Raw genomic sequence first — 14,763 nt, forward strand, 5'->3', positions numbered from 1 at the left:
TAATATTTTCTGTGGGGAATTGGTTACTGAAGAAGAGGTTACTGAAATTCTCCACATGAAATTCACGTGTGAAGTGGGTTAAAGAGTTCAGATTTCTAGAGTGCTTTAAAGTTGACAAAGCCCCTTCCAAATATACCTGTCCCATCCCCACTTTATAGATGAAGGAAGTGAGAGAAGTTAAGTGACTTGCCTTATACAGCAAATGAACATGAGAGCCAAGATTCAAGTTCAGATCAACTGAGTCTAAATCAAGTAAGCCAAGCTATCTAAATACCACTTGATAAAGAGAGAAAAGGTCCAGAATACTCTTTACCTTAATGTAATACAGAACAGAGAATTTAGCATTAGTGAAGAGGACCCTCTGCATCTGAAAGACTAGGGTTTAAGCCTTGTCTTCATTGGTGGAGTGAGTTTGCTTCCTCTCCCTTCACCTAGAAAATTACAAATCTGGACCAGAAAATTGAGAAGGCGGTGTCCAGGTTATTTTGATTTTTTAAAATAGCAATTTATTACATTATGAGCCTGAGTGGTTTGTTGTTGTTACTAGTTGACTCAGTTGAAGTATGCAAAGAAGCATCAGTTAGATTTATCTGGCAGTAAGATAGTAACAGTTTAAATTAGTCTATGATTCAGGTTCTTTTGCTACATGCAAGCTTTTCTCCTGACACTTTGTACTACTCTTCCGAAAAATGTACGTCCATTACTGTGCATTGACAAGTTTTGCAGCTTAAAAGTTTTTGTGTTTACTTTAACTAAAATGGGTTTGAACCAGGATGGGGACAGGGGAATTTTCCTAGAAAAATGGCTACAAATTTTGAGTTTAAACATATTACCTGCTTTTATTGTCCAAAAGCATTTTGAAGTGCTGTAATGGGGAGTTCTTACGAATTGTAGAACTGCATTTTATTACAGGTGCTTCTGGCATACCAAACCATTAAACTCCTCCATTGTTAAAGTGATCACAAACTAATTAAGCAGTGCAAACAGTGATGTTTAAAAGCTCCTTGAAAGCTTTTTTTTTTTCTTTTTTTTTTTTTTTACCAATTCTTTGGACTTGTTGGGATTTAATGGCTGACATATTTTTGACATGCTTTATTTTGTGAAATAAATGTAAATGATGGAAAAGCGGGGAGACAATATAAAACCATGTTATCTGCCACATCTGTCACTACTTGCAAATACATACATGTATGTGTATACATATACACATAAAAATTTTAATATTAACCCTTTGTGCTTGTTTTATAAATCTCAGAATGCAAAAATTTCTTCCAACATACAAACTATCTTTTCTGTATAGTTAAACTACTGACAGCTGTCATCAGATGAAATGGAGTTATGTTGCAGGCACATTAAAAGGGTGGGTCTTAATGTGCCAGCCCCCACCAGGGTTGTATGGTTTTCCATCACCTGGGGAGGCATCTACAATAACACTCATCTTTTTGTCCACCCTCCCACACCAGATGTAAACTCATTCCAGCAAACCACAAAATGGATTGATGATGTCAGAACGGAAAGGGGAAGTGATGTCATCATTATGCTAGTGGGAAATAAAACAGATCTTGCTGACAAGAGGTATGGAGTGACTTTCTTCTAGGGTATTTGATTTCTGCCTTGAGCAGCCTGCCCCTAACCTCCTGGGAAATACTGTTGCAAGAGTTAGTGTCAACCAATTTAGGACTTATTTTAAATTTTATTTTGAAACTTGGGTTTTGGGGCTTGTTTTGTTTTGATTTTGGTAACCTTCATTGGTGCAGAAAACATTCCATCCATGTCTTTTTATAGTGTGTGATTTATATCAGGGGCCAACTGTCAGGTATTCCTCATTTCTGTGTTCCTTCATTCTCCTTACATGACCTACCCAACTTCTTTGCCAATCATACATGTATTTGATTGTCTCATTTTAACATTTATATATATATATATATATATATATATATATATATATATATATATATATATAGCATAGACAAGATAAATCATTAAAATGAAGTGAGTTCTGATTTCTTTAAACTCACCTACAATAGCTTTGGTGTAAGAGAGTTCATAGAGGAAATTGATAAATAATCTTGTACTTCAGGAGACTTTGCAAGCAAAGCAGCAATTTGCACATAAAACTTGTGCAAAAAATGCTTTAAAAATGAATTGTGTCTTAAAATTATTTGTGTATATAGATTAAAGCCTCACCATTTTTTTTCTTGGTGGTATTTGATATCATAGTTTAATGAGGTTATTTTGTTTAGTAACTTTGTGTCCCTTAGTTATTTATGGTTATAAATAAATCAGACTTCTGAATTGACCTGAAAGGCTTCATTTTGGTACCTTAGTGAAATGAATAAAATAGTCTTCAGGATACAGAAGCCCCCTAATTTGAGTGAATGATTGTTTTCAGTGAAAACTTTAATGGGCCTATTATGTTCTGGTTTAAACAATATTGAATAAAGAATAAAGTATATTGACCACTCACCTTTAAAAAGTGCACATTTCAGTGTCTGACATCGCATGATGGGTGGTATTAACAGTCATATATAAATACTTGGCAAGGGAATGGGCTTAGTATAAACCAGTTTATTCCATTACCAAATGTGTTGAAAATGTTGATTTCATTATAGAGTAAAGAGGATATATTTTGCTTTGAAATGTTTTTTAGACTTTTTTTTTTAAGAAAGTCTATTTGAAAGTGAATTACTGTGGTCTAATTTTACGTGTTTTTCTTGCATTGCCTTTTATTTTGTCTCAAGGGCTAATTAAGCTAATAATACATTCATTACAAAGCTAAGTCACAGTAATTTGAGGAGTTATAAGAATGGTAACAGCTCATATTTGTGTAGTACTTGATAGTTTACAATACACTTTCCTTACACACCTACCTTTGAGGTATTACAAGTATTGTACAAAAGGAAGGGAGTAACTTTTTTGCACTTGAAAAGTGAAAAATGATCAGCTCTCTAGATTAGCTGCCAATAAATTACTTTGAAGTTTCCTGACTTGATTGCTTTCAGCCTGAGATGAATGTTAAATTTATTGAAAGTAAGGTAAAAACAGTAGGGCTAGCAATTTCTTTCTTTAGTGCTGCTGAGTATGTTTGAGCATACCCAGCCTGAGCACTTTTCTCCAAACAGTAATATTATTCCACCTGTTTTAAAGTAAGGTATGTTAAGTTAAGTAAGTTAAGAATGACTTTCTCCCCTAATCATTGCTCCCAGTCTATAGCCACTCAGATGCAATTAATCAGCAAGCATTAAACACTTAAAATGTGTGAGACACTCTGTGATGTGCAGAAAGAAATATTGCATTTTAAATGGCCACATTTAAAAAATTTAAAGGAAGCACTAAGCAGGGTATTTGTACATATTGATACCTATCTCGTTTTAGGAGCTCTTAGATGTCCAAGACTATTTTTTGCATTTCCAAAAATACAAGTTGCAGGCACCTGATAATCAAGAACATGTACTTAATATCCTTTATGGTAACTATATTTTGGATATCATATTCAAGGCTCCTAGCAATTCCTGCAGAGTGTCCTTGACCCCTTTTACTGTATACCAGCTGACATCTGTTCTAGATTGGATTCAAGAAAACAAGAATGAGGTTTAAGTTCTCTCTGTTGTTCAGCTTCCCATCAACTCATTTTGTGTCTCTAGAAAGCTAATGCCTCTGTTTCTTTCTTAAATGAGAAAACTAATTCTCAGGATTTTGAAAGTTTCATACTTAAAAACTCCTTGAATGGACTTTTCCTACCTCAGGTCATGTCTTTGTCTCTCTCTCTTTTTTCTGTTCTCTACAGGCAAGTGTCTATTGAGGAGGGAGAGAGGAAAGCCAAAGAGCTCAATGTTATGTTTATTGAAACAAGTGCAAAAGCAGGATACAATGTAAAACAGGTGAGTGTTCAAGCTGTGTGAAGGATGGGAGGTGGGGATAACTGAGGGGATGAAGTTGCTAAGACTTCCACAAATAGGCAAAGGAGACTTTTTTCCTTTAAAGAGAAACTTGAGGTGCCTATTAGTGCCAGAGTATTAGATACCTGTATTGCTTTTCTACAATCAACCGTGTTTCTACTTGTTTTCAACACGTTGATGAACATGGAAGGAAAATTGGTACTTGAGTTCATAAGATAGAGTTTACAGGAAAACTTTGAGATCATCTAGTACAGATTTATCTAACATCTCATCTTTAGATTAGAGGCCTGAAGGGGAGAAAGGATTTTAGTGAAGTGTTTTTTTGTACATACTCCAGTGCCTCCACTTTATACTTCAGTATTTCGAAGGATCCCTGATTTTCTTCATATAGGAACCTCATACTGAAATTGCAGTGTTAAAGTGGTTTTATGAGCTACATCACCTGGAAGCTGTTGAACTTATAATTCTGAAAAATCACAAGAGAAACACCATACTTTCCAGAGTGTAAAAATTAATATAGATTTTTTCGTAGATATTCCAAAACCTATCAACTAAGTTAGAGTTAGATTTTGCAGTGTAAGGGTAAGATTGCAGTTTTGAAGGGGGAGAGCCATAGAAAAAGTTACTTTGCATTTTTTGTTTGTTAGGAATGGCACTTTGTTCCTTTTGAAAGAACAAGCTTAATTAATTTCACAGCTCCAATAAAATTTCCACATTGATTGGCAACATCTTAAAATAATCAGGTTCTTTGTCCAGATCCAGAAATGTGGAAAATAATTTTAACAGTAAACCATTTTTCAAGGAGGCAGATAGGTAGGTGTAGTATAAGGCAAGGTAAGACTTGCCAGGAGTGGTTTAAAAATCTTTGCTATTAGGCCTTAGGCACCTTAGCACCATCTGCTGGGTAGAGTTGGGGTAGAAAAATGTCTGTTTCTTTACAACTAGCTCTCTACAGGAGATTCTCCAGTCTGAGTGAATAATAAGGACAGCACTCATGTCTAGGACATTAGGAGGTGGCATTTCATAGAGGAAGCTGCGGAGGTTCAGGCAAAAGAACTGACTTGCCCAGTAAGTGGCAGAACTGAGTTTGTCAGTCAATAAACATTGGTTAAGTATCTACCATGTACTAGGTACTGTGCTAGAAGCACTGAAGATACATATATGAAAAAGTTAGTCCCTGTCCTCAAGGACCTTATAATCTAATAGAGGAAGTGCTTTTTCACTATATCACATTGTCTTTAAGGGTTAACACAGAAGTTACAGCCTAGGGGGCCCCAACAGTGCCAAAAAATAATACAGAATTCTGACTGGCCTCTGAATCTTCAGTGTTTGGCATATATTCCACAAGAGCCAGTGTTCTCTTATATGAGGACATATGCTGTCTTGGATGGATAATCTACCACAGGATATAGAAAGCTAACCTCAGAGTTGAGGAGGCCTGTGTTCAAGTGCAGCCTCTGATGAATGACTGAGTGATCTTGCACTTAACCTCACTCTGGATGCTCTGCAGCTGATTCATATGCTTCAGCTGCAGCCCTCTGAACGATGCATAGTACTTAAGATTTAGTCTCACTAGGACATAGTACATAAGTAACATTACCTACTTATTCTTGGAAGCTAGGTCTCTATGTAGCTCAGGATTACCTTAACTTTTTTGACTGTTTCCTCATTGAACTTGCAATATATTTTTCAGACAAATTGCTGTCTAACCATGTCTTCCTGTATAAAGTTGAGTTTTTTTAAACCAAGAATAAGACTTTCTCTTTATCCTTTTGAATTTTTCTTATTAGTTGCATCCCAGTACTCTAGCCTGTCAAGATCTTTTTCAGTCCTAACGCTAGTATACAGCATGTCAGCTATCTCTCCCAGCTTTATATCATTTTCAGATATGATGAGAAGCTTTTACAAAACCAAGTCATTTACAGAACTGTTAAACAACACAGCCAACCCAGCCATGATCATTCCCTAGGACATTCCATTAGAGACCTTCTGCTACCCTGATATTGGGTCATTAAGGGATAATTTTTTGAGTTTTTTATCCAGGAAGCCATTTCTAAATCCATCTTATTGTCATTATCTGTTACTCATCTTTCCATCTTTTCCTTCAAGAATAGTGTGGTTTTTTTTGTTTGTTTGTTTTGGTCAAATGCTTTGATAAAGTGTAGGTAAATTGTATTTACAGCTCTCTACTGATCTGCAAATTTAGTAGTCTTGGATTAGTCTGCCATAGCTGATCCTCAAAGCCGGGATGGCAGTCTTTAATCACCACTTCTTTTGCTAGTTGTTCATTAACCATTTTTAATATTCTCCTCTTGAATTGTTTCAGGAATTAAAGGTCAGCAAACTGGTCTTTAATTTATAGGTTCTCTTCTCCAGTCTTGAGGTACCTATGTAAGAAGCTCAGCAATCATGACTACTGGCTCTTTCAGTGTGGGAGAGAGAGGGAGAGAAAAAGAAACTATCTTCTACATGAAACTTTATAGATTCTCCCTTGTTCCTCGTGCCTTCCTTATCTAAATTACCTTGTATTTATTTTGTCTCTATTCTATTTATATTTTGTTATGTATATGGTGTCTTCCCCACAGAGTATAAACTTTGAGACAGGACTATTTAATTTTTTATCTTCTTCCCAGGACTAGTACAGGGAAGGACAGTAAGCACTCAATAAATTTTGTTAGTTGATTAGTTGATCATTTTAGGGAACTTCCAAATTGATGAGCTCACAGATCATTTTGGTTTTTTGAGAATTTCACCTGCTTGGTTTTAACATCTCCAAACTTAGCTGAATTCCTGAAATAAATCCCAGGAAGAATGAAATATATTTGTAAAAGATACAAGAAGAGATACCCAATAACATTGCAAAAACATTTGTATAGTCCTAAACTTAAGTTTATTTGGCAAATACCACCAAAACAAATCCTCACAAATTTCCTGTCTTTTCTGTAATAACAACTGTCAGTAGTTATGATGCTAACACAATTAAGCTGTACTTTTTGAGGTAAGATGTCATTAAAATATTTTTTGCTAGCTTTTGTTTTTACATAGCCTTCATTTCACAGTCCTTTCCATTTCTCTGTATTTGTCTCTTCAAAGAAACTCAATTTTTCTTAAATCCTTGGAATTGAATATCTTTAATTAGTAGAGACCTGAAATTTTTTTTAGAACTAGAAGAGCCATTAGAATAGTGTTAAGGAAAATGGAAGAAAGAGGAATAATAGAGCAAATTCTTTTTGGAAGTGAGCAGAGTATAATCAAAGCACAGATAGAAATGATTAGCTTTTGAAAGTAGGAGAGATGTCAGTCCTTTTGAGACAGGACAAAAGGAAGAGAAAGATGAGTAAAGAAGCAGAACTTTTGAGTGGAGAAGAAGGTGAAGGAAGTTGTATTGGATGACCTTATTCTTAGGAAAACAGCTAAGAAGAAGGGCACTGTGCAATGGAAGGAACGAAGCTTGAAGAATGGAAAAAGTTTGCTGTGGGAATTACAATTGGAAAATTACAAAATTAATGAAAATAGTTGGCAAGCAGTGATGGAAATCCAGCTGAGATTGAGAATCATGATTTTTTTGGTAGAGTTAATGAGTAGTATGGGCAGTCAGTGAAAGTAGCTAGTAATGTAACATCAAGTGGTATTGGGAGTACCTGGGAAGTTGAATGGTGGAACTTCCTGAGGGGTACATATTGAAGACCACAGCATGTAATGGGGTGTCAGTTAAATCAGCATTTGCATCATGATGATGGGATTTCAGTAAACATGTTCCAGATGTAGCAGGTACATTAAAATTTAGTTTTCTTATTAACATCGGAAAAAGGGTTGGAAGCAGATGGTTGTAATTTGTAATATATGCAATAAGAATTGCTGAGGAATGGTAGGCTAGCCAGTTTTGCTTGATTGCCCTGGGGAGCACTTCCAAGTTTGCTTTCTATTCCTTAATGTGAAGGTGCTCTTTTCTTCTTACTCCTAGATTTCAGTGCTCTATCTAGTTCCCAATGAGCCATAGGCATCAGAAACTTACTCTTGCTGAAGTGTTGTCATTCCCTCCTCTATCTCATCATTTGTTCACCTAGCTGAACTAGGTTATCAGCTGAATAGGTTCAAGAAAATAACTTAAGAATTTGGCTGGAATCCAGATAACTGACATCTGAAACAAAGACAGTAGTAATATGAATGCTTACAGGGCACTTTCCTCACAACATTCATGTTGGGAGGTAAAACAAATATTTTTATTCATATTTTATTATTGATGAGATTTAAGATTTGAAGTAGTGAGTTACTTTTTGAGAGTCACATACATATAGTAGTAAATGTCAGAATTGGAATTTGAAGCCAGGGCGGGAGTTCTCCAGATTCAAAATCCAGTTTTTCTCAAATATCAAATATAGCCTTTGGAGTCAACCCTGAGCTAAAATCCTGGCCCTAAAGCTCTATGCATATGTTTGTGGAGAGGTCACCTGACTTCTGTGTATCTTATTTTTTTCATTCATGAGATGTGGTTAAATACTTGCTCTGCCTCCTCAGGGGATTGTAGAAAAGTGCTTTGTAAACTTGAAGCAATACTGAATATAGGGGCTGTTATTATCATACATTTAGTTTTTCTCATAGAAAACATACATTTTATGTATGTTGGATTTTTCCAGCATCAGAAACACAGTTCCCTGTTGGGTCAACTACATAGTATAGTTTCCTTTTTAATCTCAAGTTCCTGTCTGCCCACCTATACGTACACTCAGCTGTATGTTAGAATATTGTTAAAAGCATTCATCTCTTACAATTCATCAGTGCAAATGGTTCAGATATACAAATATGGGACAGTGTAAGACAACAGAGATTGTAGCAAATGACAACCAATCTATGTTGTGCATAAGTCCTAGGGAGTAGCTTGAAATACCACAAGAGGTTAAGTGATTTGCCCAGGGTCACATAGATATTGTTGGTACCAGGCTTTAAAGCCAGATAATTCTGACTGTAGAGCACCCAGTGTTCTATCTGCAGCCATAAGGCCACATGTGGTCCTCTAGGTCTTCAAGTGCAGTTGGTCCTTTGCCTGAATCCAACTTAACAGAACCACTCCCCTTAATATAAAAGGATTTGTTCTGTAAAACTTGGAGTCAAAAGGTCACAGATTTTCCACCCCTGAACTAGATTAGCTGAACTCTTATGGTTCACATAGTGATTTCATTAGTAGAATGAACACCTTTTAGTATTTTCTCTGAAATTTATAATCTTAGATCAGAAGCGTCAGACTCTTAATATACTGCAAGCTGCCTATAGAGCTCTTGAGTGGGCCTGAACCAGATTAAAATGTAATTGGGAAATTTTTAACAAAGTAAATAAAATTATATTATAACATGGTATGTGGCCATGAGGACGTTTCTCTTTGAGTCTGATACCACTGGTCTTTGTTGCCCAGTTCGTCATTAGGTTGTGACTTGTCTAGGATCACATAGCAGCCTGGCATAGTAGATAGATAGATTGAATGCCAGCCTTAAGGCCAGGAAGATACAGATTCAAGTCCCATCCCTGACTACAGGGGTCAGATAAGGAAGAAGGAAAAAGGTTAGTGACTTGACAAACAGGATAGCATATCAGGATACTCTGTTAATTAATTTAATGGATTTGCACCAAGAAAAAGTTTCTGTGAGTTTTTAACTTTCATGTTAAAAACTGTAATATAATTTCTGCCACTTGATGTTTTCTGAAGAGACTAAATTCAAAATTTTATAATTCATTCCTGAAAATGAACTGTAATCTGTTAATATTTTTCCTGTTAAGATTCTTGGCCCTAAGGGGTTCAACTCATTTATATTTCCCTGGAGACTTTCCATGTTAAAAGAGATCTATAGTTTGTAAGTGTCATATTTATTTATCAGGCAGATAGATCTTTGTTTTTGTTCTTCTCTTCATTGCACTGGGAATATATTTTTTCTCCAACTCTTTTCAGAGCATAGAGGTAGAAAATCTAATGTATAGAGAAAGATAGGAAAAGATGATTCACATACCAACATTCTTTGTTATATTTCACTACCTCTATATGGTTTTTTGGGAGTGAAGGGGTGATAAAAGTCTCACATGAAAGAATTATGAAACAGTGTATGGCATAATGTAGAGCATAGACTTATGCCTGGGGAAGACTGGAAAAGAGAGGACCATGCTTGCATTGTTGAAAAAGGGTTTTTTGGTGAGAATCTGAAAATGACACATTTTGTGCTTAGTATTGCCATCTCCTACCACAAAGCACTGAACCGAGTAAAACCCCAGAGAAGACAAATTATGTCAGGGATTATCCTGCACTAATCCTTTAGAGAGAATCCTGAATGCCTAAATGGAGAGTTAGTGCATCCTAAGTGGGCTTTTAAAAAATTCTGCTTCTGTCTTCAACAACTGTATGGTTTTTATGAAAAGATACACAGTTAAATAGATGAAAAATAAAGATGATCAGTTGTTTATAAAACCTTTTTATTCATAAGATAGGACTGTGGTCCCAGGGCTAGTGAATTACCATTTCTCTTTGTCTTTCATATGTAGATCTTTAATCTAATTTTCTAGCAGTCAGTTAATGAGATGTTTTTCTTAGTTTGCTTGGTTTGAATGATGATATATAAGTTAATAACTCTTAAAAATAGACTTCCTCCATTGAAAAGTTTACTTTTTTAGATAGATAATTCAAGTGAGAGTTTAAACTTAATGCATCCTTTAGTAACTACCCATAGTGTAAACTATTGGCATTTATTGCCAACAGCATGGCTTCAAATGAAACAAATTGAATCTGCTTGCATCAAATAACATGAATTGTCCTTCTGTTGTTTTTAAAATACACTATTCTAAAAACTATTTTACCTTTTGGTCCATTTAACTACTTTTAGCAAAATCTGAGAGAAAAAACTTTAATGGAAGATTGGATTTAAAAATTGTTAGTTTAGAACAAAATTAGAATAAGTATTAATGTATCAACTAATAAGTTACAGTGTATTGAACCTTTATTTAAACTTGTCTTTTTTTCATATTTAATGACACACTGAGAAATAATTCTCATGTCCTTTATATTTCAGAAACAATATGGCTGCATGAAAATTATATTACGTTGAATACACTATATACCATAACAAACTATATGTGATATATATATGTGTTACATATATATATGCTATATATTGTATAATATGCTATGTGCTAAATATTAATATTAATGAAGAAACTGAAGCTGAACATGATACTTTTACCTACTCTTAGAATAGATGAGAGTAGCACAAAATAACTTGATTATGATACAGAAGACCTGGTTTTTAACGTGTCAGTAAATATTTTTCGGATTATATTGAATTGGATTTTGGGCAAGTCACTTTCTTCTCAGGATCTGAGTTTTCCTGCTCTTTAAAAGGAGGGTTTTTGACTAGAACTCCAAAGTCCTATCTGGCTGTAAAAATTGATGATTCTGTGATTCCTTTAAAGGATAAGTCTTCAATAGGCTACGGTTTATGACTCATCTTCATTGCTGTGCCGCATATTTTATATGGGGTGAGGGATGACAAAAATACTGATATATGAGCCTCTGGGATTTAAACTTTTAGTCTCCAAAAAAGTTCTGTTTGAAAGTATAAGAGCTTTGTCAAAAAGAGTAATAATTGATATGCAGCAGCATGAATGCATTTTTAAAGGGCTTTAAGGATGACATGAAATGTGTGTGTGAATTTTGAGATTTTATTATATCCGTTCACAAAGGGACATCAGTGGAGAGAGACTGCGTATAGACAAAGGCGTAATTGTATTGGACGAGATCCATAAGCATTGGAGGTTTTTAATCATATGCCGTTATATAAACTTCATCTATTGGCTTATATTTTTGTCTGTGTGATTTGCAAGTGCTGTGGGAGGTTGCACATAAGCTGTATTTCCTGTAATCATTGCCTTTAAGAGGTTTATCATTTAATGTGATAGAGTAGAAATAACACTGGAATGGAAGGAAGTTCAGAATATTGGAATTTTAGTTCTGATTCTTAGCTAGTTTTGTGACTTTGAGCTGATCATTTCAACTCTTGGGTCTCAGTTTGTGGATATAGGGTGAACTTAAAAAAGCAGAGGACTGATCTAAATTTAAGTCCCCTTTTAACTAGAAAGTTCTGAGTCTAGATGAAAAAGCAGTTCATTCACTGTAGTGAGTGCTATAGGAGTTGAGAGGAAGGAGCAGTCATTTCCAACTGGGTTGGTCAGGCCTCCAAAGGACAGATTAGGTTAGGCTAGGCAGAGATAAGGGAGAGGAGGATGTTCTAGGCAGGAGGAACATTTTTAGAAAACATCAGAGTTGGGAATGTGTTAAATACAAAGACTACTTTGTTTGCCTGAATTGGAAGATTTATATAAGATAGCAATGGAAGAGAAAAGGTAGAAGTGGTGGTAGATTGGGGCCAGATTGTGGAAGAAGATGAATGCCAGACCAGAAAGTTGGGACTTTATCCTGTAGGTATTTTCAAGGTGGGGGGAATTGAAGGTTTTTGAGCAGTAGAGTCATTTGGGAAGATGACTCTGATGGCTTAAAGAATAGAATTGGAGGCAGGAAACCAATTAGAGGGCTGCTGCCTGCCATGATGGAGCAACTGTAGTGGCCAGAATAAGGATTAAGAAATTTAAAGGTATTTGGCAAGCCAGAGAGTTTAAAAATCAGTAAATTCTTCAGGTTGGCTTGCATTTGTGGGTTAGCATGTTTGCCTAAATTTAGGTGATAGGAGAATTAAAGGGAAACTGAACCTACAAAAAAAATCCACGAGACCTGAAATAAAAAGCGAAGTATGACGCCCCAGAAAGTGCTTTTGATAAAGTAGAGCAAATTGCAATAATTTGTAAAATTTTCTGATATCAGGAACAGTATGATCAGTTAGTAACTATCTTAGAAGTGATGAAAATACTGCCAGAAGGATTAGCTCAGTCTCTCTAAGTGGTGATATATTTGGGTGTTATATAAAGAAGCCACAAGTAAACAGTTTTAAAATAGGGAATTTATTCCATATTCACATTATTCAGAAAATCTGGAACAGATAGGTCTTTTGTTTCCCTTGGAATTTTTGTTGTCTGGACCTGTGCTTTCAGTAATTTAGAGAGTTCCCAGTGAGGAAACTAAATATTGGTTAGCAGCTCTTCTACTACTGTTACTTTCTGATACTACCAGCCCAGCCAGCTCCATATGGAGCAGTGCCCTTCTCTGTTAAGTTATTTCATTAGCTTTTCAGACTTTATTTTTATGAAGATAACACTGCCTTGGTATGTCAATTGCTAGGCACATGACTTAAAAGAGTATTAGGGAGAGAGCTTAGGCATTGTGTGTCAAGAACTGGGCATTTTGAAATTAAAGCTTAACAGAAAGAACATATTTAGAGCAATTAACACCCATACAAGATCAATCAACATATGTTGTCATATATTGTACCATATTTATGGCACAATAAAATTGACCGTGATGGATCTAGAACATATCCAAACAAAATTGTGCCTTCAGTTCCTCATCCCAAGGCATCTTGAGAAAGAGCACAGAAGAGAAAGAGTTATAGATAGATGTTCTCAGAACATATTATAAGTTTAAAACATATAGAAAAATTTGGAACAGTTTTTTTTTTGTAAAACCATAGTAAAAACCAGCAGCATGTGGTGTACCCAGTGTATTTATTAAATTGTAAACAAGAATGATTTGTCTGTGAATAGTCTGTCAAACCACTAATACATAAGAAGAATTAAAAGGTGGTTCATGGGCAACATGTAGAAGCTCAGCCAACACTGTGTCAGCAAAGAAGCATCAAATGAATGACTTTGTGGATTTGTTTATAGAAATGGATTTGAGAAATTGTAAAAAGATTACATAATTGAATGGTGGAAACTGTACAACATATGGCTGCATATTGGAAAAATTTAGCATCTGCTAGATCTCCAGAAATACTTGATCAAAGCTCCCTCTTCTTCCCTTCTCTCTTCCTTACATTCCTCAGACATCATCGCTGCCCTCTCTTTGTACATTCCATTTTCAGATGAAGAAGCCACTCTTCCTATCAAGGCCAGCCTCTCTACATGTACTTTTGATTTCATCCCTTCAATCTTCTCCAGCAGCCCCCACTATAATACCCAGTCTTCTCTCATCTTCAGTTTCTATTTGCTGTTCTTTGCTGTCTACAAGTAGATTTAGAGATCTTTCCCATCCTTAAAAAACTCTCACTAGGTTATAGTGTTCCAAGAAGAGAGAGAGAGAGAGAGAGAGAGAGAATGTGTGTGTATAAAATTATCTCCTCCCCCTGTCTCAGCTTAACTCATTGAAAAAGCTGTCTACATTTAGGGCCTCCCCCACTTCTCACTTCTAAATCCCTGCTGTCTGGCCTCTATTCCTTATCATGCAACTGAAATTGCTTTCCAGAGTTACCAATGATCCTTTTATTACTAAATATAATGGCCTCTTCTCAATCTTGATCCTGCTCTACTTCTTGAAGCATTTGACCCTGTTGACCCACATTCTTGTTCTCAGTACTCTCTCCTCTGGGTTTCCTTGATGCTGCTCCTGACCACTCCTCAGTTAACTTTTCTTGCTCTTCATATCATGCTCACTAATGGCTGGTGTGCCCTAAAGCTCTGTTGTGGACTCTGTTTTCTTTTCTCTCTTTCTCACTTGGTAGTATCATCACCTCCCAGAGTTTGACTTATCTCTATTTAGATGATTCCCACATCTATATATCTAGCCCTAGTCTGTGTTAAGATACAGTTCCATATCACCAACTCTCAAATCAATATTTCAAATATGTCTCATAGGTATCTTAATCTCCTCATAACTGAATAATTATCTTTTTACCCCCTAAATTCACACCATTTTCAAACTTCACTATTATACTCTAAG

General features: G+C 35.6%; 1 protein-coding gene across 2 annotated transcripts in view; it reads left to right on the forward strand.

The window, feature by feature from the left end:
- RAB6A (RAB6A, member RAS oncogene family) overlaps positions 1–14,763 on the forward strand; it is a 105,293-nt gene that overhangs the window by 73,374 nt on the left and 17,156 nt on the right. For both annotated transcript variants that reach the window (XM_072610901.1, XM_072610902.1), the window contains exons 5-6: positions 1,464–1,575; positions 3,788–3,881. In XM_072610901.1, the coding sequence (XP_072467002.1) occupies positions 1,464–1,575; positions 3,788–3,881 (206 nt within the window). The remainder of the gene's footprint in view (positions 1–1,463; positions 1,576–3,787; positions 3,882–14,763) is intronic.

Source organism: Notamacropus eugenii, chromosome 5 (assembly GCF_028372415.1).
Source record: "Notamacropus eugenii isolate mMacEug1 chromosome 5, mMacEug1.pri_v2, whole genome shotgun sequence".
In the NCBI taxonomy this organism is placed as follows: domain Eukaryota; kingdom Metazoa; phylum Chordata; class Mammalia; order Diprotodontia; family Macropodidae; genus Notamacropus; species Notamacropus eugenii.